At 43.4% G+C, this 23,645-nt stretch overlaps 2 protein-coding genes across 3 annotated transcripts in view; both read right to left on the reverse strand.

Moving 5' to 3' along the window:
- Positions 1–18,583, reverse strand: LOC111840739 (WAS/WASL-interacting protein family member 1-like). Of its 2 annotated transcripts, none has more exons than XM_023805895.2 (8): positions 18,447–18,583; positions 5,091–5,181; positions 4,113–4,242; positions 3,711–3,875; positions 2,617–3,363; positions 2,199–2,405; positions 1,448–1,561; positions 1–923 (listed from the first exon to the last, which is right to left on the reverse strand). In XM_023805895.2, exons 2-8 carry the CDS (start codon positions 5,142–5,144, stop codon positions 871–873), a joined length of 1,470 nt encoding a protein of 489 aa, XP_023661663.1. In that variant the 5' UTR covers positions 5,145–5,181; positions 18,447–18,583; the 3' UTR covers positions 1–870. The 2 variants fall into 2 exon arrangements, with proteins under 2 accessions (XP_023661663.1, XP_023661664.1); XM_023805896.2 differs by lacking the exon at positions 18,447–18,583 and adding an exon at positions 13,074–13,177.
- The window catches only part of chrna1 (cholinergic receptor, nicotinic, alpha 1 (muscle)), an 11,197-nt gene continuing 4,639 nt past the window's right edge, over positions 17,088–23,645 (reverse strand). The window contains exons 7-9 of the mRNA XM_023805898.2: positions 21,718–21,941; positions 19,855–20,094; positions 17,088–19,662 (exon numbers count right to left, since the gene is read on the reverse strand). Of these exons, the coding sequence (XP_023661666.1) occupies positions 19,531–19,662; positions 19,855–20,094; positions 21,718–21,941 (596 nt within the window). The 3' untranslated portion in view covers positions 17,088–19,530. The remainder of the gene's footprint in view (positions 19,663–19,854; positions 20,095–21,717; positions 21,942–23,645) is intronic.

Raw genomic sequence — 23,645 nt, forward strand, 5'->3', positions numbered from 1 at the left:
AACATTAGAAAATCATTTATAGTCACACTCAGTATCACACTTAGAGTGAAACATTGTTTGTTAATTATACATTTAACTTTTAACAAGAGAATTGATAGATACATTTTCTTTACAGTTCTGTTATAAACAGATTTAAATTATAGGAATACTGTCAACTCAACAGATTTATTATTATTCTTTTAGAAACCTAATTAACCACACAAAACACATGACACTGGCTATTTAATGTAATTTAATTATTAAATGTAAATCCTTCTTTTTTACTCATACAAAGCAGAATAACACCATATTGAAATTCATCTGTTATACGCCCCTGTTGAACATTTTCTCTAATCTATTTTGAGTCTCTCCACCAGGGAGACACCTGTTCTTTATAAAAAATAAAAGCATTAGGATTTCCTAATAACAATGAAGTTTAAAAACTAGCATTGCTTGCACTGGCTTGCTTTGAGAAACACTAGTGAATATTCTGATATAAAACATTAGATATACAATAGTTGAAGACAAATAGCATGGGTGTGTATGTGCAATTCTTTTGGCCCTGCAGGGTGACATTAACTTTTTATATAAAATTGTTCCTGTATAATGTCAAATGGTAAATAATCTACAAAAAGTTAAAATTAAATTAGAAAAATGAGCCCATATGGAAACAGCTTAGCTTAGAAATACCAATTACTTCCAGCTTAGAAATATCAATTACTTCCATCTTAGAAATATCAATTACTTCCAATGCTGTCAGATGTAAAAAGACTCAGTAAGTAAAATATGCACAGGAGAAAAGAGGAGGCAGGTTTGGGTAACTGGGTGTACTGCGAGCAGCAGGTGGGGGGCTGGAGGACTGAGTGGCAGGATGTGGGGCTGCTGAACTCTTCACCGAGGAATGGGGGGCAACGGGGGTGCACCTCTTTCCTTTTTTCCAGAACCTGAAAGGATGGAAAGTGTGAGACTTCTGGAGAGAAGGACTGAACAAGGATTCAGCATAAGGAAGAAGCACTGATGCTACATTCCATTCCAACTCAGAAGTCAGAATTTCCAAGTTCCTAGTTGGAAATTTCAACTGGAACGCCCCCAAAATCTGACTGGGAAAGTTGGAGGAACATCTACAAACCCGACTTCAGAATACTAGATGGCTGCACCCTTAATCAGCAGAAGTGGAAGCTGTAGATAAATACTGTTTATTAGCACCTATGTCTGATTTGTGTCTCATTAAATCGGCCGTATACTCAGTACTGTCCAACCGCGATCTGTGAACGTGTTGCTACGGTGTTTTTATGCGCGAAATGCTGTGTAATGCGTTATAAACTGGTAGTGCTCACAATGGCTAACAATAAACCTGGCTAGTACTGGTATTGTTAAACAGCTTTCCGACTTGTTGTACTGGAACGCAGTTAAGTCCCAGCTCTGACTTCTGAACTGTGAGATAACTGGAACACAGCAGAAGACTCACCTCTGTTCTCACCCTTCCCCATCCTGCTTGGGTAGGTCTTCTGGGAAGGTATATAGGGCTCTGGTGAGGGAAGCTCTGACACAGGGTGAAAAGTGAATCTGCCCTCCCAGTCGTCTGCAAAACACACACAATGTTCACAGACCCCCTTGTACAGCGATATGGACAGAAATCCACCAGACAGTTTTTTAACAAGAACGTAAAAATGCTTTTAGTTGCTATATTGAAAATATATATAAAATTTATGGATATAAAATGTATCCATCTTCCAACTACTTTTCTGCATTCAATTAAAAAAAGAAATCTTGATCTGAGAATGTTCTTATTCTGTGAAATATACCAGTGGCCAAAATTGTGGAAACTTTCAATTTTTAGAGATTGCAGAATTTTATTGCGGTTACTTATTTAATCGTCCAGTGTATGATATTTGTAAGCATTCTTTGATTGTTTATAAACATTACTGCCAATATGTGTGTAGTAATTTTTAAGCCATATTGCCAAAAATGCTAGCTGTTTCCACAATTTTGGCCAGTAATGTATACTTTCCAATGTTCACCAGGGGGTGATGAAACTTTTGGAAAGGAGTCAGGTAACATTAACTGCATCCTGAATCAGTGCCAGAGAAAGGGATCTTGTGCCTTCCCAGCATTAGCGGGGCTAAGTGTGATTTTGACACTATGCGCCTGCAGATGGAAAAGCAGCTGGAAAATTCTGAGCAGGCACATCTGGACGTTTGCCCAAGCTGCACACCTACCTGTGGAGTGTTGGTAGGAATTCTGGTAACCGTTGCCAATGGGGGGAGGGGGAAGTGGCGGTCCCCCAACGGCCGGTCTCTCTGGTGGGGGTGGAGGTCTGGGACCTCCTCTTGGAGGCTCCGGTCCTGGTCGATTCGGTGGGGGCGGGGCTGATGCCCGTACATTGCTGCCTGACCTCCCTGTGGGTGGGGGTGGAGGCAGAGGACCTGTGGACATATTTTTAGCACCATCAGCAAGGATACTGGTGTCTACTGGAAAAGTTCATGCCAAGTATGTAATAAACACTTAGGTAAATAAAGCAGAAATATTATGCAAAACACTTAAAAATAGCCCAAAATAGCAAAATAAAACAGCAAGGAGAAGAAACTCTGAAACAGGATTTATTATTCAAGCATTGATTAACATTATAATTCATACCTGTTCTCCCAGGTGGGTTTCTACCAGGAGGGGGCGGTCTCTCATTAGGGGGTGGGGGTAAAGGGCCACTGCGGCCTGGAGGGGTGGTGGGGATGGGGGCGGGAGAACTGAGGGACACGTTTCGCTGTGGTAACCTGGGAATTTGTTCATCACTGGGAGGTGTGGGAGGAGGGGGGCCAGGTCGACCTGGGGGCAGGGGTGGGGCGCTGCTCGAAGGGGGCCGCGGTGCAGGGGAGCCCTGTGGCTTGCTGTTGGGTGTACGAGGCTGCGGGGGAGGCTGTGGGGGTCCTTCCCGGGAAAAAGGCTGCCTGCTTCCCATAGGCACAGGGGGGGGACGATCATCTGAAGCCCTGCTAGGGGCAGGAGGGAGGGAGGGCCGTCCGCTGCCAGGCACAGGGGGGGCAGGCAAAGGTGGTTGGCGGCTGGATGCGGGGGGCTCGCTCGAGTGTCGGCCAGGCAGGGCAGGCGGCGGGGGCATGGGGCCAGTGCTTGGTGATCGACCCCCCGCAGGCACAGGAGGGAGGCCTCGATTCTGGCTGCTTCCTTGGTTCGGCCGTGGGGTACTGGGAACAGGTGGTGGAGGCCCAGCCGGCTCATGTCGGGGCTTGGGCAGGTCTGGGACACTGCCACGGTGGGTTGGGGGTGCACCTGGTAGCCGGGGTGGGGTGCCTGTGCTGCCCCCTGGGGGCCTGGCTCCCGGAGACCTTCCCCCGCCAGGTGGCATAGGAGGCCTCGGAGACACGGCATCTTATGACAAAACAGCAAAACAAGGTCACTAGTACCATACACCAGAAGGTCACTAATACCATATACCAGAAGGTCCTAATATCATACAACAGAAGCTCACTAATATCATACACCAGAAGGTCCTAATATAACTAAGCTACACAGGGCTCCGGCCCTCCAGGACTGCAGTTTGACACCCCTGCACCAGAAGATCATTAATATCATACACCAGGTTATTAAGATCATGCACCAGAAGTTCTTACCTTATATGTAACATTACCAGAACATAATTTCATAAATGAATTGTAATTCATTATTACTTTTGTTTTTTATTTAAGTCAGTACATTGAACATTATTAATACATTACCGTTACTGTCTCTGTTCCCAGCAGATCTGAGCTTTGGCATCCCTCCTTGGAAAAGTCCTCCTAGCCCCCCTGCTGGTGCCCCACCAAATCCTCCACCTCCTCCGCCTCCTCCTCCGCCTCCTCCACCTCCCCCGCCTCCCATTCCTCCAGCTCCACCTTTGGGCTCTATAATAAAATATTAATGGAAGATCTCAAATCAGAGAGAGATGCAACATTTAATCATATTTCATGCAAAGCACAGTAAGGGATCCTACACTATACTGCAAGCTGTGTATATACTTCATTAAACTAACAGGCGAAAACAATGGAAGAATGTAAAACAGGATGTTTTTTTATATATGTAGATCTGAAACTTCAGTATTTGCCCGAGTAGGCAGATGCACTCAGCAGGAGTTTACTCACTGTCAAATACTGGAGCACTCCGGTCATTAGTGATGGCCTTCTTCAAGCGAGCGCCTTTGTTGATGTCTGATAAAAGAGCATTTCTTCCCTGCTGTTCAGACTTGTTGAGTGATGGTTTTTCTGTATTCGCCTAAAAGCACCAGGAAAGAAACTGATTAATACAGAGCTCTTCAGTCTGGCCCTCGATTCCAAATCCAGGTCTTGTTTTCAGTTCTCCCAGGTAGTTAGTTTAATAAGTACTGATTCTGAATGGTTAGAGGCTTTACATCTGGTTCACAGGTAAAGAAAGGCTGGAAAATCAGCAGTGCTCTGACCTTGAGGACCGTGATATAAAAAGCCCTGGTTTAATATTAAGGAAAGTTTAGTAGCTGTAATATTCCACCAGATGTCGCTGCAAAGCTCTGACAAACAGGGAGACTTTATAGATCGCCAACAGAGCTGTTATTCACTATAGAAACACTACATATATGCTCTTGACAAAATGGTTTTATGTTATAGGCAGATAACAGTTTTAACATTTGCCCCAATAGTGTTTTACGTTAGAATTGCATAATTTCAAAATTTCACCGGAGTTCTACTCCAGAATTTCCCCCTGGGATCAATAAAGTTCTTCTTATCTTTATTGACTTAGCAATAGTGTGTGAAGTACATATGGAACAAATAATGGAACCACAGGTAGCACATCATGGCCTAGAGACTGATAATCCAAGTTCTAGATGCGGCTTCTGAAGTTATAAACTGACTTTCTCCTGTAAAATTTTCAGCTTTATAAATGATTTCAAAATGTAAGCAAGCATCACCAATACCAGTAAATTAGTAAAGTAAATTAATAATAACCAAGAAGACTCCACAGACAGACTCAGCTGCCATTGGTTTCATATAGTTTTCAAAGAGAAAGAAAAATGACAAATGAGGAACACAACTTCCTTAGGTAGGTTCAGGGTCAAACAGTCACCAGGGAAAGAGATAGTGTCTCACCGCAGCAAAGGTTGGGGGAGGTGCTGGAGGTGGCGGTGGAGGAGGCACAGGCATCGTCGCTCCTCACGTATTCTTCTGTCACTTCTCAGACCTGACAAGCAGAATGCAGACTACCATGAAAAGCCACCTGGTCATTTTCAGCAGCCATCCATCTGACTGGGGGCTCAGTGGCAGAACAAGGAACTCGGTGACGGTCACGGAAACCACAGGCAGTGAGATAAAGTCACACCCACATTCACACAGTGTCGTACAAATAACTTAAGGTTGTCAAGCGGCCCCACACAGCACCTCGTTGCATTGTGGGAGGAAAGCCTAGTGACTGGAAGGAAGAATGAATGAGGCCATAACGTGCAAACCCCAGTAGGAGAGATTTGGATCCATTGTAGAAGCCTGAATGACAGAAGTCATGTTGCATGAAGGGCTTGCTCTCTGGTCAACATGCACACCTATAACGCGTTCTCTCCATATTCAAAGCTGACACACAACACAACGACATGCCAGCCACTGAAGGACCGTGGCTTTAAAAAAACACACACTTACATTCATAACACATTTTGGATTGATTGCTCACTGAAATATTGCTCTTAAAGACATTTTTCTATTCATATTTCTATACCCTGATACTATGAAGTTCATTTTTCAACAACTTGCTGAGACCTAATGCTCAGAAGCAAAAGTTCTAACTGCACGCTGACTGCCTTTCAGAATCAGTGCAGGAATGTGAAGCTCTCATCACTTTCAGGCCATAAATGATCCCTTTCCTCCTTCCTTTCCGGTCAGCTTTTGTGGACGGCCACTGAGAACTGGCTTGCGTTTTGCAGTCTTAATGCCTTCTCAAAGAACCCTCTAGAACACCATATGAGCCAGCAAGGCGACTCATGGACGAGTGTATCAATGGCAAATGCACACTGCCCTTGGCTGTCAAAATAAACAACTGAGAACGGTCTGCAAGAAGCCTCTGGCTTCCTGTGCCATCAGCTAACAGGAAGACGTGTGCTGAATGCAAACCCGCAGCCATCCTGTCACTGCAGCAGAAAATCTCTCCCTCTCTCTTTCTTTGGCTTCTGTGAAACTCAGCCATAATTCACATTTCTCTGTCTAATTTCCCATTGACATTCATTTTAATGGATTTAACGGTTTCCTGCGCCACCTTTTACACAGGGAGCCTGATTTTCATGAGGCACCATCATTGCTGAGATCTCTCAAGTAACGTTTGCAGGTTAAGATGGATACTTTGCCTGTGGAGAGTGTCTTGTATAGCATACAGTACTACACATGCATCCTAGTAGTGGGTCATCGGAGATATCGGAAAAATATCTGACTCATTCTCGCTCTCATCCATCCCATTATTCCAGCACCAGAGCAAGTCAAAAAGAGCACCATGCACTGCTCCTCTAACTAAAATCTTCTCTAATCATCCCATGCACCTCAAGGCCAACAGACTACCAGATATGTAGAAAAAATAGCAGCTCAGATGTCTCACAGAATTGCACGTGGAAAGAAATGAACAACTGGCATATGTGTTTTTGTGTTTGCGGTTTACAAAAGTTTAACAGAACTTCCTGCTATCTGCCTACTACAATATGTGGACTCAGATTAAATAGTTCTTGCATTTTATCAAAGAGATCATTAGCAAGCACAGGAAAACACAACTGTATCAAACGACTGATCATCTACGAGTCCATTCTCCAAGGAGGGTGAGCCTGTGCAGTTTCTCTGCCTCACTGTTTACGTATGAGGCAATAAAATGGGCATTTATGGAAAATGTACTGTAGTGTTTACAACAGAGCCCTTCTTAACATCCCATATGAAAAGATCCATCCTATGGGCTCAAGGCAGGAAACAACCCAGGATGGGGCACCAACCCATCGCAGGGCACACTCACACACCATTCACTCACACCTACAAGCAATTCAGCTACTCTAACTAGCCTCAGCATGTTTTTGGACTGTGGGGAGAAACCAGAGTACCCAGAGGAAACCCCACGACGATGTTAGGAGGACATGCAAACTCCACATACATGGAACCCAGGCAGGTCCCAGAGGTGTGAGGAGACAGTGCTAACCACTGCACCACCATGCTGCCCATATGAAAAGCTTTTTTTTGTGCAATTATAGTAAAGCTGAAACAGACTCATCTACTCTGCTTTAAAAAGGCTCGACACAATAACTATGTTGACACTAAAAGTGAGAAAGAGGGTGTTTTGCTTTGATTTTAACATGGATTTTGTAGTCACTGTAATTTTCACACTGCCGTTTTATCGCGGCTATGTTTGTACCTGTCCATCCTGAGAGACTGAAATATGAGTCACTGAGTAATGGCCGACCTGCAAATGGCACCTGAACAGCAGATCTAACATTTGCTGAGTGTTTTTAAACAATAGATTCTGCGAAACTGTGCCGGAGCGAGTCCCCATCCGCAGGTGGTGTCCCGCACGCCGGCCCCTCTACAGGGACGCTTCCGTGAGGTTCTTGCGGGAAACACGCCAGGCCAGAGGTCCACAAAGCGCCCATTGAAGGCGGCCCGTGCAGTGGCATGAGCCAGACAGCGGCTAGAGTTACAGCAGCACTACAGATTCAGCACATTAAAGGTGGCCCGCGGGCCGTGGCTCTTCCCTGCTGTAATTGCTTCCCAATGTCCGCGTGGCCGCTTGGCATGACCGTGCGGTGCTGAGTCCACTGCTGCGGGATTCTGGGATGTGGGGCAAGGAGGCAACCTGCTGACTCTGCTACTCGCACCAAGAGTTCCTTTGAAGCTCCAGTTAATAGGCTCTTCAAAAAAAACAACTTTTCTTTCATCCTCTGTTCCAGTGCCCCCTAGGCAACAAAAATCCACAACTAGCAGCAAAAAAAAAGAAAAAACGCACACTGCGCAGAGTTCCTGGCCTGGAGGATGAAGGACAGACGATGTTTGTTACCATAATTCAATCTTTTCCATCTCTGATGCAAAGTGTTGACAGCTGAGGCCAAAATCAACACAAGCAGGCAGAAGTAAAAGCAAAACATTTTCTATTCTGCCTGTAGCTAAAGCTTAACATTCAGTTAGACAACCTCTGATATTCCCCTGGGTTCCAAACCATTTTAGATGCCAAATGGCATTTCATCCAAAGGCATCCACAGGGACATCCACATGGGCTTACAGTTTTCACTGTGACATCACAGTTGATAGTTACCAGATCACAGAACACCATGTCTTAGCATATACTATCCAGAACCGCATCAGCCAATGAGGTAATGCCACGTCAGAGACGTCTTACTCAGAGCTGGACGTGAGAAATACCTGCATTTGCCTTTAACCAGGGAAACAGAACATCTACAGCTCTGGGGAAGGAGGTTCTGCTAAGAGAACCACAGGGCCACATGAACTGGCGACATTGGTGTCACTTGTTCAGAGGGTTCCAGAAGAACTACTTCTTGTATATTGTTTTCTTAAAATAGCATAATACTTGATTATAAACAGATGCACTGCAGATCATACTGAATCTGGCGCCATTTCTGTAAAAATCACGAGATTAAGTAGCAGAAACAGTTCAAGGGGAAATTCATTATTATTCCAGGTGGTAGCATTCCTGGATCAGGTCAAGTAAGGACATTGGTCACATCTGTATCATGGCTGGACATAGGCATTAATCAACACTTCACAAAACTCACTGTTGGCAAATCAGTGTACCTCTATCCCCTTCTCCGACGAATCAATAGTGGCTTTCGGTGCAATAAGCAACCAATGCTAGCACGGCCAGGCTAAAGACAATTCATTGGCAGCTGTACCTGTGACCATCAGTGCCTTTATAGCTTTCCTTAAGAAGCTGAAAAATATCCCCATGAAGGGCCTACTACTTAAACTGGCAACCCAGTTTCCGGAAGGCCAGGCATCCTTAATGACTCCTGCCCTTAAACTGGCAACCCAGTTTCCAGAAGAGCTGGCATCCTTAATGACTCTTGCCCTTAAACTGGCATCCCAGTTTCCAGAAGAGCTGGCATCTTTAATGAAACTGGTAAGGAAATGCCATTCATAGAAAGTGCTGAGGAAATGAAAGCAATGCTGGACTTTTCCATAATAACCAGGATGACATCAGACCATTTGCCTTCTTTTTTTGGGTTTATTGCAACAATATTTATGCCGATCACCCTTGGAGCTGCAGCCACAGCTACCCTACGAATTGGCAAACCGAATCAAACAGTAGAGGTTCATAGGAAGCATTTCATATGCCTTCCAAGTTTCCTCTGAGGTTCTGAGTTATTTTTCTGGACGTACCTTTTCAAGTTTAAAAAGAAGCTGCAAGCCCAGTATATCTAGGTGAATATCTTACTAAACCTGCCTACTATTTCCGCTCCATCTGTGATGTTCATGGGCCAAATTAAGATGTGAAATAATAGTTTTGACTGCTGGCTGCCAATTGAGGACCCCTGGATAGTGGGGGTTGGGGGGGATCTTCACTGTCATGCTGTGTAATATTAACATCCCCCTCCCCCTGACATTCTGGAAGGCTGGGCTCCTGCATTTAGATCACTGTGTCACAGGACCATTTTACATTCTCACTGAGGTTATTATTAATATTTTCTGCAGTCTCTGTGGTAAAGATGGAAAACACCGAGAACGCCCATTAATCAGAATGTATTATGTTCTTCTCTTTAAGGGCACCTCTTCCACATCTCACATTTTTAGAGAACTTGACCAGCAGATCACTGCTCGGCTCCACACAGTGACATTCCTCCTTTAATACGAAGTGGTTGACTGGTGATTAGTGACTTTCTCTTGGTTTTAAACAGGTCTGTATGCCAACAATGTGGCAAATGTGTAACAGTGAACAATGATAGGTGACTGTCTGCCAGAAGCTACAGCGTTTATTGTTTTTTTTTTTTTTTAAATATGAGATGTTAACTTCATCCACAGTATAGACAGACTTAGGTGAAAAGATGAGTATAAATCAGATATGGCTTGATGCCAAACATTGTGGTAGATTTCTTATTTAAACAATACTTTATAAATGAAAGAGTAGTAATTAGAGGCAGACTGTATTCACATTGTCTATTTAATGACCAATAACCAGTTCTAAGACTGTGATGCAATTAATACCTACATTTGACTGACTAATTAAAATGCTTAAATTCCAATACTTTTTTTTAGTTTCACATCATCATCAGTATTGTGACATTCATTTCCAACAATCCACTCAATTTGGCCCTAGGCAACCTATTCTGGCTATAGAGTCGGCCATGTATAAAGTACAGTAAAACCTTGGATTGCGAGTAACTTGGTCTGCGAGTGTTTTGCAAGACGAGCAAAATTTTTTGATAAATTTTAACTTGATAAACAAGCGAGATCTTGCAATATGAGTATTACGTATACGCTTTGTCTGCCGTGCGTCACATGATCACAACTGAGCCGATGGTTCTTCTCACTCTCTCGCTGGGGGATTGTGGGTAATCGTCTCCCATGCTCGGTCTCAGTTGGCGTCCCTCACTCATATAGTCAATATTTAGTAGAAAATCACCACCCGAATAAAGGAGTAGCAGTGCGAGCGATGAATCTGTTTAACGACAATGCAATGTCCACATTTACGTGAAATCGAAAAGGAGGCAAAAGCAGCTGTCATTGGATAGGTTTCTTGTTAAAGTCGCACAAAAAGAAAAAGATTCCAGTGAGCCAAAAGATAGTAGTGATTCCGTTAGTTATAGTGAAAGTCGTCCTACAAAATAGCCTTCCTCTTCTCCTCGTCTCCCTCACACCATCCACGATTCTTTTCAAAGATAAAGTGCAGGTTAATTTGTTTTATGTATTTTTACCTTATATTCATTTCTATAGGAATATTTTAGGTTGTGGAATGAATCATCTGAATTTCCATCATTTCTAATGGGAAAAAATGCTTTGATATACGAGTGCTTTGGATTACAAACACGTTTCCGGAACGAATTATGCTCGCAAACCAAGGTACCACTGTACACTATATGGACAAAAGTATTAGGACACCTGGCCATTACACCCACAGGAACCTTTATGACATCCCATTCTAAATCCATAGGCATCAATATGGAGTTGGTCCCTCCTTTACAGCTATAACAGCTGCCACTCTTCTGGGAAGGCTTTCATCAAGATTTTGGAGTGTGTTGGGAATTTTTTGCCCATTCATCCACAAGAGCATTTGTAAAGTCAGACACTGATGTTGGATGTGAAGGCCTGGCTCACAATCTCCATTATAGTTCATCCCAAAGGTGTTTGATGGAGTTAAGGTCAGGGGTCTGTGCGGCCAGTCAAGTTCTTCCACAGCCAGCTCAAACAACCAAGTCTTTATGAACCTTGCTATGTGCACTGGGGCACAGTCTAGAACAGAAAAGGACCTTCCCCAAACTGTTCCCACAAAATTTGAAGCATAGAATTGTCCAAAATGTCTTGGTATGCTGAAGCATTAAGAGTTCCCTTCACTGGAACTAAGGGGCCTAGACCAACCTCTGAAAAACAACCCCATACCATTATCCCTCCTCCACCAAACTTTACAGCTGGCACAATGCAGTCAGGCAGGTAAAGTTCTCCTGGCAAACCCAGACTCATCCATCAGACTGCCAGACAGAGAAGCGTGATTCGTCACTCAAAACAGATAACACATTTCCACTGCTCCAGAGTCCAGTGGCAGTGTGCTTTACCCCCCTCCATCCAACGTTTGCCATTGCGCTTGGTGATGTGAGGCCTGCATGCAGCTGCTCGGCCATGGAAGCCCATTCCATGAAGCTCCCGGTGCACAGTTTTTGTGCTGGAGTTAATGCCAGAGGAAGTTTGGAACTCTGCAGATTTTGAGTCAGATTCCTGACTGATTTTCTACTGTTCCTAAAAGCTTCCACTTTGCAATAATGCCCCTTACAGTTGACCATGAGCTATCTAACAGGGAAAAAATTTCGCAAACTGACTTATTGCAAAGATGGCATCCAATGACAGTACCATGCTTGAATTCACTGAGCTCTTCAGAATGACCCATTCTTTCACAAATGTTTGTAAACCTAACTGCATGGCTAGGTGCTTGATTTTATACACCTGTGGAAATGCACCTGAATGAAACACCTGAATTCAGTGATTTAGAGGTTTGTCCGAGTACTTTTGTCCATATATGGTGTATATATTTTTTAATTACTTTGTCTGGGCTCCCTTGTGTCGATTGGGCCCTAGAAGTTGTTCAATTTGCCTATGTCTGGATTCAGCTCTGGCCATGGTGAGACCACACACCCTGCCAGATTATCCCAGAAAGCACCAGGCATGAGGAAGGGGACACCCTAGATGGGATGCCTTTGTACAATTAGATCTTACTATATGTGCTTAAAATGTACTCTTTTTTTTCCAAAATCACGGACACACTTGAATTACAGCAAGATATCGTGCACTACTATTCAGACTTTTGTTCATTCTGCTCACTTATTTATAATGCACTACTTAGACAACCCATTTGGGAGAAGCACATTACCAACTGCCTTAAGATACTGCATAGGGGCACCATAACTATCAGGGTCTTGCAGGCAGTACACGGTAAAGTACATAAAACACTGTCTTCAAATGTTAACATCAAAATGTTTGCAAATACAATCACTTCCACCAAGCCCCACTGCATCTACCCCCGACCTCATGGTGAAGTGTGTACTTTAAGCGTTATTAATTGTGGAACATCACAGATCAGACAAATATGCAGCGATACTAATTGCAGAACTCACAGAGCATCCTAACACAACAGTCTTTTTCTTAGTCATGGTTTCCGAAAGCCCAGTAGACATTGCAAAAGTTTGCACTTCCACATTTAGCCACGTTGCTGCATTTCAGTTCCTCGTGCGGTTGCTGTTCAGCTGGTACTGACAGCGAGCAGAGCAGGGGCCCCAGGCCTGAGAACCCCCGCCTCTGTGTGAAACGCACATTACCAACAAAGGAACTGTTTCTCTACTATCTACACCTGTCCCTTCCTGGGGAGGGACGTGGGGGGATCGGGAGGGAAGAGTACGTGCTCACCTAGACCCTGCTGTCCTGTCGCTCCATGCAGCACTGCCCTCCCAGCGCGGTCACTTCCCGTATTGCTGTACTGTGCAGAACTGCACATCACACTTCCTCCCCCCGCCCCGCCCCTCAAAAGCTCCCTATCACATAAGCACAGGCTGTCCAACGAAAGTCTCTATTTCAGTTTTTTTTTTTTTTTTTTTAACTTTGTTACTTATTTAGCAACTAGGCTTTTACTAACAGTTCCTTTAAGTGACTAAAAAGCTCAGAAATGGATAAGGGAACTAAAAATGCAACTCCCAAGGGTCCCTCTTTAAAGTTTAACTAATTGTCACATGTCACTCCTAGGCATGCCAGTGGCAGTTAGCATCCATTTTCCACGCCACTTAATATCACAGGGTTGTGGTAACCTGCGTATCCCAGGCAGCGTAAGGCACAAGGCAGGGAACATCCTGAAGAGGATGCCAGGGTGTGTACACAGACACACAGACACACACACACACACACACACACACACAGACCTATACTCATGTCATTATGAGGACCATCCATTCATTTCTATGGGCAAAACCCAAATCCCAACAGTGACGACCTTAACCCCTACCCAGCCCTAACATTAAACACAAGTAGCCAAACAAACTCTTTTGGCATTTTTAATTATTTCATTGCGCTGACAGATTTTTATTGAAATTTAATTTTCCCCTGTGGGGACTGAAAAAAAAAACACACAAACACACACACACACAGACACGCACTATAGGCATAATACAGATGGCAATCCATGCAACCACATTTTTTAACTATGTGATGAACACAAAAGAAACAAAGAGAACACATGCAAATTACATACACCCAGAACCAGGAAGGGGATTTCAACCTTTGACCGGCGAGAAGTGATGTGAAAATGCAACCTACTACGCTAGCAGGCCATGGAACCTAAAGACAGAGCCGAAATCCCATAATGATTTCATTACATCGACTAATTAATCTGATGCCTTACAGGAGAGGGAAGGGTTACAGTTTATGTGTGCTCCCTGGAATACTTACATAATTACATTGCGCTATTTCGTATATTGTTCCTGTTTACATTACATTACAAATGAGAAGGTGGAACCGTCACGTGGGCATCAGGAATAATGTGCAAACTCAGTACGCGCAAAACTGGGGGGAGGGACCCAAGGAGTGTGAGGTCACAGAGTTTCCCGGGACACTGCACTGTCTCCACAGCTAGATGGGTGCAAAATTCAAATTGCAGGTGTTATGTCTCACTGTCTCTCCATGAGGTCCATCAGCACTAAAATATTGCACAACAAATCAGCCTGCAATCAGCTCTGTGTAATCTGTGCTTAAGCAAGTCTGATTTCAAGTAGAAGAGCTTACTGGATTAGTTCATCAGATCAAGAAGGACTTGCCTCCAGTGCTAAATGTTTGCAGCGTCTTCACAGAAGGACAGAAGCTTGAGCCGACATTTCCTGAAAGTATGACAGCACCACACAGGAAACAGGCAATATACCATAAAGGAGCCTGTAGTTCTCAGCCCACACAGAGGTACGGAGAGCGAGAGCGAGTAGCACTAATGTTCTCACACACCATCGACATATCTAAACCACAGAAGGTTTAGAAATGCACTATTGTTCTGTCAAGTGCATTTATCTGGGTCACTTTTGGAGAAGCTTTAAAATGGCTAAGCTGACACACTCGGCATGATATCGACATGATACCTACAGAAAAGTATCATTATAACATAACTTTCTTAAACGCCATTGTATAATAACCCTCCAGTTCCCATGTGGCCTTCTCAAGCAGCCCATGAGAATACGCATGGACCAAATGTGTTATCCATCACCTGATTCCTAGGCACTCTGCCTCCTGGTGTAGCCAACTGAGCTACAATAACAAACCTCCATTTAAGTCCAGACAGCCTTACCTGGCATCTGATTTCTATCCAGGACCATAAAGCTCAACATGTTAGACAGGAAACTCAGCAAAAAAAAAAAAACACAACATAAAGCAAAAGTAAAAATCACTTGTAAAAATCTTTAAGATTAGATAAACTTATTTTACAGTATCAACAAAATAAGTAAAATGTGTTTGTCATACATTTTTTACAAGCAAATTTATTGATGATATTATGCTTGCATTCACTATAGAAGCATCTTCACTGTTGATGTTTTCTTAGTGTCTAAACCTACATTTAAAGGACTGAAACATGCTGTTTGCATAAGTAGTCAATCCCTGTGTTGCAGAAGCACTAAGTTTAAACCATTAAAGAGGACATAAGACACAATGTGGGGAGGGGGGGGGTGGTCAGGACTGTGTCCGTATTCAGGGGCTGCATCCTGACACAGTCAAAGTGACATGATAAGACCATTTCGAAAGCTCCTTCAAATGCAGCCTAGACATACATGACTCTTTTGCCAAGTTTTCATTGCACGAACCTTTGAACTTCAAAGTTTGAAGGACGCAGCTTGCAAGGGCTACACAGACCCCATCCTTCGAAGGACGTAGCCCCTGAATTCGGACACAGCATAGGTCTGTGATCAGGAGGTTGCCAGAGTGACTGAGCAAGGCCCAAGACCCCAATTTGTGTACAGGGGAGCTGCATGCTTGCTGACCCTGTGCTGTGACCCCCAAGTTTGCTCTCACTTGTATATGTGTCTGTGTATTTCAGAAAGGGCAAGTTGCGATAGGCGAAAAAACAATTGAATATAGTATCTCTTTTCCAGATGCATTTCTGAACTGCATTTGAAGACGCAGCTTTTGATTGGGGCAGTCGTGTCACATGACTGTGATGCATTCGGTCTTCAAATGCTGCCTTCAAAGGAGGCAGCCCAGAATTCGGACACAGCCAGCCTGGACAGCTTACCTGATCCATTCCTTCCGGGAGCTCGGTTCTTGTATAGCGTACATGAGTGCATGTGTCACGATGTCATGTCTGTGTTCCGCACCCGGGCACGGTTAGCGATCACATGACATCCATGCCATGCTCGAGTCTGACTAATCATGCTCTGGCCTACTTCTCCCAGTGCGCCACACCAGAGCACAGTATGGGGCGAACACATCATTCAAAGGAACTGGACAGTGGGGGTCAAACATGGTCAGGCATGGAGTGAACTGGCGAGTCTGAGTGCAGCTGATCAAGGAAGACGTGCATCTAGACGCTTCTCTATTTTGGCACCTAAGTGGTGGAATGAACTTCCCATATATGTCCAAACAGCTGAGTCAAAGGGTGCCTTCAAACGACGACTAAAAGCCTACCTCTTTCGGAATTACTTGGATTAGTACTTCTAGAATTATAATCTTATTATTTAAAAAAAATGTTACTTGCCAACAGAATCTTTGAGAGTGATAGTAATCTTAGCCGGGTTCCATTGAAACAGTATCAGAATGTATTCACTGATGAGGCTTCTAAGCAAATTAACATCGCTCTGGCTAAGGGTGCCAAATACCATAAATGTACATGTAAATGTGTTTGGTAAAAACAGGAACTCCATTATCTTGAGCACTACGACCAGACAGTGTGACTTTTACCTCAGAGATGGACACTGTATGCAATAAATAATTATATAATTATGTTCTTTTATCTCTAAGTCAAGAGACAAGTGACCATGCATGCAAATGACATATTTCCAGGTCCAGAGTTCAATTTAGATGTCAATTCCAGTTGAGATTACGCTGAAATCTGGGACAGAAAATGCAAACACCGCTCAGCCCTCATACATACATACAGAGCTGGGGAGCAGGAGACATTATGGGACTTTAGTCCTCCAGTCTGTCCTGTACTGTGAGGCGTGTCGTGCTGCATGCAATTACAGCATCTGGGCGGGATAAGGGCACCCTAGGGACAAGCTGATGGACATAACCTGGGGACAAAAATCAGCAAACAAAACAGCTCTATAATAATAATGACAATCTTTGACTGGATTGGCGGCCAACCCTGCCCAACGGATGGCCTCCAAGACCTTCCCAGTGTGGACGAGCTGTTCCTCCCAGTTGTCCTCCAAATAATAATAATAATAATAATAATAATTCAAAGGCTGAACAATTTATTTGCCTTGAACATTTTCAAGAAAGTAAAGTTAATTTACTCTCTTTTTTAAAATTCCCTTTTTGAAGATAGTAGTCTACTTGAAGTTTGTTCCTGTTGTTTTTTTAACTGCATGTTCCTCGTTGTGCTCGGTCATCGGTTACAGCACTAAAAGAGATTTTCTGGGTATGAGCCATTAAAAAATAACACGGATTTTTATGTATATTTTGCTGTATGACTGTCAGTAAGAGACGTACTGGATTCGCAAGCGCAGTCGTATACAGTAAGCCTTTGCGCGGTATAAATTGATTTCACCCAAATACAGTAGGCTACTGGAATGCTAGGCTATGTTCTTAAGCTATAGTAGTCCTGTTTCTTGCTGACTTGACCGGCCCTGATTACAATAAACTTTTCCTGTCTTTCAAATTTCATGTCTTCACGCAAAACAGGCAGTTCCAAAATGAAAAGATATTGCTGGATGATCCAAGGTTGAATGATAAACCTCATAGCAGTGCTTAAATAAAGTGAAAATTCAATAATGCACATATCAAGCATAAATTGAGAAAAAATCCGAAAACTAGAAAAACACACAGATACACACACTTGTGCGCGACGCGGATGAAGCCTTTCAATAACCTAAATCTGCTTTCATGAGACTTTCTTCGCCGTTATTTTTGTTACATTTTATGTAACAGATATAACACTGAGACGCAGATCCCAAAACAGTAGCTACAGTACACGTCATATTGTTAGTTTTACATTTGATAACACATTAAGCATTAAAAAACAGAACTGCACAGCTGCAACAATTAAATGCAAATGGTAGGCATAGATGATGTAGCGGTGACTTTTATTCTAGAGTAACGATTGAGCTAAATTCACAAATACTCCTAGCGACATCTAGCCAACTACACACCCAATAAATGCCCAGGAAATAAGTAAGGAAAGCGGGGCTCGCTTCCTCCCAGCTTGACTTGGCATACGCTAAAATGTCTTGAAAAGTTTCTGAGAGCAAGTATTAGAGTTTACAAGGGAAAGACAAAAGTACACTTGTAACTGAAATGGCAATAGTCGTACACGTCGGACACCAGTACGTATCCTCACGATTCACTTTCATGATTTAAAGTGTTCGGTTTCAATCAAAACCACCTGAGGCATTGCAGTTTCGTTTTCTAACTGGATATTATTTTTCTAAATGTGCAGAAACATGCCAAGTTTGATGCAAAAAGTCATAAGAAAAATCGAGACGCACAAACCATAGCCTAGATGCATCCCAGTGCCACTCCTTTTGATATATTTTTTCATTCTGCTCTACAGCTTCCAGTTAATCTGGTAAATGTTATCGGTAATGTTTAACTTACCTTCGTTAAAGTGTCTCTGACTCAAACTGTCCTCGCATCACGAGCAAAATTAGATCGTCTTCATAAACATCTGCAACCGGGACATTTACCCAGTGTAAAGGCATTTATGGCTTAACAGAGAAACTTCTGTTTTTTCCCAAATCCGGGACATTCATAGTGATGCAATGTTTCCAGATGTGATACTTACTGAGCGTTGAGGAAGATATCGTTTGCTATTTTGCCCAGTAACATAATCAGAACAAATGAAAAAGAAAAAATGCATCATAATGCGTAATAAAATCATGATTTGCAGATGACGGAACCTATATATACAGGCCTACGCCAAAACATAATTTATACAGGCATTGCTAAAGAATGATCTTACCGTCTGTTTAAGACGAAAAAGGCATTCTCAACCGTCTTTTAACTTTTCTTTTTGCATTACCACGACAGCTTTAACGGGTTTAATCAATTCGAAATGTGTCGATATAGAGGAGATATTCCATCCGAGACACAGAGTCAAAGAGAAAATATGAATTACGCAAGGTAGACTTGACTTTTTTGTTTTCTTTTTGCCCTCCGGAAGAAAATATAAAAATGTTTGATGCAATTAACATACAATTGAATGAAAGGTGAACTGTCAAACTCAGCTGTTACTTTGTTGCAGGATAAAATGAAAATAGGTTGCACCCTCTAAAGTCTGAGAGCAAGACTGGAGGTAATTTCATGCAATACCTATGCTTTAAACTGCCATGCCTTTAATGGCTAATGCAATTAGTAAAACTCAACCATGTTTACAATTGGCTTAAATGGTAATTGGAGGCCTAGATGCTTGTTATTTATACATAAGCCTGGTGTATAATATCAGTGCCTACTTGTGTAGGATTAGCCTAGCTGTAAAATGTAACTAAATTAATCCCAAATTCAACAAATATTCAATACAATAATGTAAATAATAATACACTTTGATTGAAAAGTTAAAAACTATATAGTCACATGCAAAACATTTGTAAATATTTGTGAATGCATCATTTTACCCAAAATAAAGATACGCAATGTGGAAAACAAGGTTACGCCCTATTCGACATCATCGCCTCCTTGTGTATCAATCCTGCATGTTGAGCTCAATGAGGCGGCCAGCAAACACGCCCAACGTGCCAATGATGCACACGGCCATGAACACACACAGCAGGATGTGATCCAGCACCATGGCAACAAATTTCCACTCCTCAGCGGCCTGGAGAGAGCACAGGGTGGAGAGGCAGAGAGGTTAGGGAGAGTCACTGGGGACAGGGAACACATGACCACAGCAGACGTCTTATGGAGTATTTACCACACTTGCTCAAAATATGATTCTGCAAAAAACTGGCTGGACTTTTGAGTTATGCCACAATATGGACGGTTTGCCAGCCTTAGAACGTGCCCTTACATTATTGGATTCCTCATCAGACTTCATGGTCTCGGCGATGTATTTGACTCCATCAATGGCACTGCGGACGTCAGGGTTTTTAATGATGGGCGACTGAAAAGTAACCGAGGGCGGGGTGGGCTTTCCCGAGATGTCAGAGATATCGAAGTCCGCAGTGAAGATGGACTTGTCCTGCCTCTCCTTGGCCGGCCTCTTCATTGTTGAGAAGAACATGACGTTGGGAATTGTCTCGATGAAGATCTAGAATTGACCAGAAAACAAACTTTAAAATCCAGTATTTCTAAAAATAAAATCTTAATGGGAAATTCCATGAAACAGTGACATTCAAGTAGATACTCATCATCTTACAATATCCTATGTATGCAAATATTTTTGTTTTAACACATAAAAATTAAAGCTGCCCCTTTGTTTTTGTCGTACGGAGCTGTACGATCCTCGTGTGTGCCACGCCCCCTCGTTACCTCGTGTTAATTCCTGATTGTGATCACCTGTTGCTTATTCAGTTTAGCCTGTCTTTAGTATTTAGTCCGTGTCTCAGTCAGTATTCCCCAGTTCTGTCATTGTATTGTTTCGATGTTCGTCGCCTGTCTACCCGGAATAAACTCCGTATCTCGGCATTCACGGCTTTCTCGCCTCCTTCCCTGTCCGCCCGTCCGCCGAATCGTGACAGTTTTTCACCCAGTGACATCATAAAGAGACATTTCTTTGAGAAACTTTGCAGATTCACATCTGAGAAACATTCTATTCACATTCGTGCCAGATGGAGGCCATTTTGCACAGAGAGTGTCACAGGGTGACACAACGAGCACCAATTTAAGGAACAATTGATAACTTGATATGAACAGACTCTAGTGTGTCTAACAATTTAACCCGACTCTTACCCTTCTCTAAAGGCAAAAATGTTCTTATTGCTATAGAAGTCATTCTTACATTTAGCTATAATTTGAATTTTCTTGTACACTAGTGGCCAATATTGTGGAAACACCTTCAATTTTTACAGATCACAGAACTTTATTCCATTTACTCCAGTTACATATTTAATCATCCAATGTATGATATTCATAACATTCTTTGATTGTTTATAAACATTACCGCAACTATTTGTGCAATAATTTTGTGTGTAATGCCAAAAATACTAAGCATTTCCACAAGTGTACTTCCTACCAGTACAATGACAATAAGAATATTCTATTCTTTATTCTGTTTACCAGGCTCAATCAGTTATCTGGGTTACACAACCAAAGCTTTCCTCTGAATTATCATTAGCAGATCAGGATCCAGTGAAAATGGATTCATTATCGGACCAAAACAAAAGAACCCGCATCGTTTAATACTTATCGCTGCCTTGTTATTCACATTAACTCCTGCAGGTGGCAGCATAAGATCATGCATTTGCTCTCTATGGCAATGATTCATTTTTTAACGTGACAATTTTCATGCCAAAATGTGTAATATTTAGGGGACTGAAATACAGCCACTACAACTAAAACATGTTTCTTTTGTTGTTTTTGTTTTAAATTTTATTAAAAAGTAACACTGGTAAAGTGAGGTAAACCAAAGAGATTCTTTTTCTTTTCTAAGGATTATTTTTCATCATGACCACTTTATGATGTATGTGCAAGCAAAGATCCTGCATTTTCAATTACCATACAGACATTATCAGCAAGCAAACTGCAATTTACGAAGACTGAGGAATTTATTTGGCTTTATTATAGTGTATAACCCATAGAGGAGGAGCATACTGGGCGGCAAAGAGGTTAAACAAGAGACATCCCAGTATGTGATTGGAAGCCAACTAGCATAACCCCTCCCACTCTGAAAAAAGAGACCATAGACTGACTGGTAACTGCCTGCTGTACTCACCTTACGCACCCACTGAGGCATGGTGTGGGTGCTTGGGGAGCGGTGGTGAGTATTGATGACAATGACAGTGATGACGATGGAGGCGATGACGAACACCATGGTGAACAGCATGTACTTCCCAATGAGGGGCACAGCACTGGAGGTTGATGGGATCAGCTCCACAATGACCAGCAGGAACACGGTCAGGGACAGCAGAACAGAGATGCTGAGGGTCATCTTCTCCCCTGAGGAGAAACACCACGTGCAAGAGGCCAGCTGAGTTCTAAAGACAAACCTGATGCTACGCAAAACAGACTTTCCTAACTCAGCTGACCAAGAGACTATGGAATACTATACAATACAGTCCAAGACTGAGCTAACTCCAAAAAAGTGCGGAACTGTGTACATCCTGTTCTGCTATTATACTCCAAAATGCGAGTCAGCTTAATTGTGATTGGTAAATAGGAAAATGATGTATGTACTATAACACGAATCACATGTTAACTTTTATGCAATCTTATCCTTCACATGTTTATGCTTTATAAAGATCTCTTCTGGGATCAATGTATATCATATATTATGCTACAGGAAATAGCGGTTTGTCCACTGCACCAGGTACCGTACTTTTAATACTTTAAGAAAGTACCAACAGTACAGTACTTCAAAGTGTTGGCTTTCCACTTGAGTAAAAATTAAATGACATCACAATGCGAGGTGGGGTATTTTGTAGGCTGTTGAATCCAGAAAATGGCTGTAGTATATTATAGGGCTGGGTAATGTGTGATATTAATACCAACATCGCATGTCATGCACATGCGATTCTTACATCGCAAGGACCGTGATAGTCAGCTGGGTTGAGATCAGGCATTTTCATACCTTCATACTGTCCAGATATTATAGCATTTTTACTTTGTCATAGGAAACAAAATTTCCTAAGACTCAGCTGCAGGCAACATCGCATGCATTGCAATTTTAATGATTGGTCATTTTCAAGATTATCTATCCATCCATCCATCATCTGAAACCACTTGTCCTATTCAGGGTCGTGGGGGGTCCAGAGCCTATCCAGGAGGGTACCGGTGCAAGACAGGGAACAACCCAGGATGGGGTGCCAACCTATTGGAGGGCACACTCACACACCATTTACACACACATGCAATTATCCTCAGCATGTTTTTGGGCCCTCGCCCGGACGTGGGTCACTGGGACCCCGATGACAACCGCCTGGTGGCCAGGCCTGGGGGTGGGGCTCGATGGCGAGCGCCTGGTGGCCAGGCCTGCACCCATGGGGCCTGGTCGGGCACAGCCCGAACAAGGCACATAGGTCCCCCCTCCAATGGGCTCACCACCTGTAGGAGGGGCCATAGGGGTCGGGTGCAGTGTGAGTTGGGCAGTGGCCAAAGGCGGGGACCTTGGCGGTCCATGGAATGTCACCTCTCTGGTGGGGAAGGAGCCTGAGCTGGTGCGTGAGGCTGTGAGGTTCCGACTAGATATAGTCTGGCTCACCTCGATGCATGGCTTGGGCTCTGGAACCAGTCTCCTTGAGGGGGGTTGTACCCTCTTCCATTCTGGAGTTGCTGGCGGGGAGAGGCGCCGAGCTGGGGTGGGCATACTTATTGCCCCCTGGCTGGGCGCCTGTACATTGGGGTTTACCACTATCGATTTCCCAGTCGATCTACATTACTACCCTCACCTATGGTCATGAGCTGTAAGAACAAGGTTGCGAATACAAGCTGCCGAAATGGGTTTCCCCCACAGGGTGGCTGGGCTCTCCCTTAGAGATAGGGTGAGGAGCTCGGTCATTCCTCTGCATCGAGAGGAGCCAGATGAGGTGGCTTGGGCATCTGGTCAGGATGCCTCCTGGACGCCTCCCTGGTGAGGTGTTCCAGGCATGTCCCACTGGGAGGAGGCCCCGGTGAAGACCCATGACACGCTGGAGAGACTATGTC

This window comes from Paramormyrops kingsleyae, chromosome 1, assembly GCF_048594095.1.
Source record: "Paramormyrops kingsleyae isolate MSU_618 chromosome 1, PKINGS_0.4, whole genome shotgun sequence".
NCBI classification, from domain to species: Eukaryota; Metazoa; Chordata; class Actinopteri; order Osteoglossiformes; family Mormyridae; genus Paramormyrops; species Paramormyrops kingsleyae.

Bases quoted from the DNA above. Each gene is read 5' to 3' on its own strand.
- LOC111840739 (XM_023805895.2), bottom strand. From the start codon at position 5,144: ATGCCTGTGCCTCCTCCACCGCCACCTCCAGCACCTCCCCCAACCTTT. The intron at 3,876-4,112 runs GTGAGTAAACTC...ATTTTATTATAG, and splicing joins GAGTGCTCCAGTATTTGACA to AGCCCAAAGGTGGAGCTGGA. The intron at 3,364-3,710 runs GTAATGTATTAA...TTTTGTCATAAG, and splicing joins TGGGAACAGAGACAGTAACG to ATGCCGTGTCTCCGAGGCCT.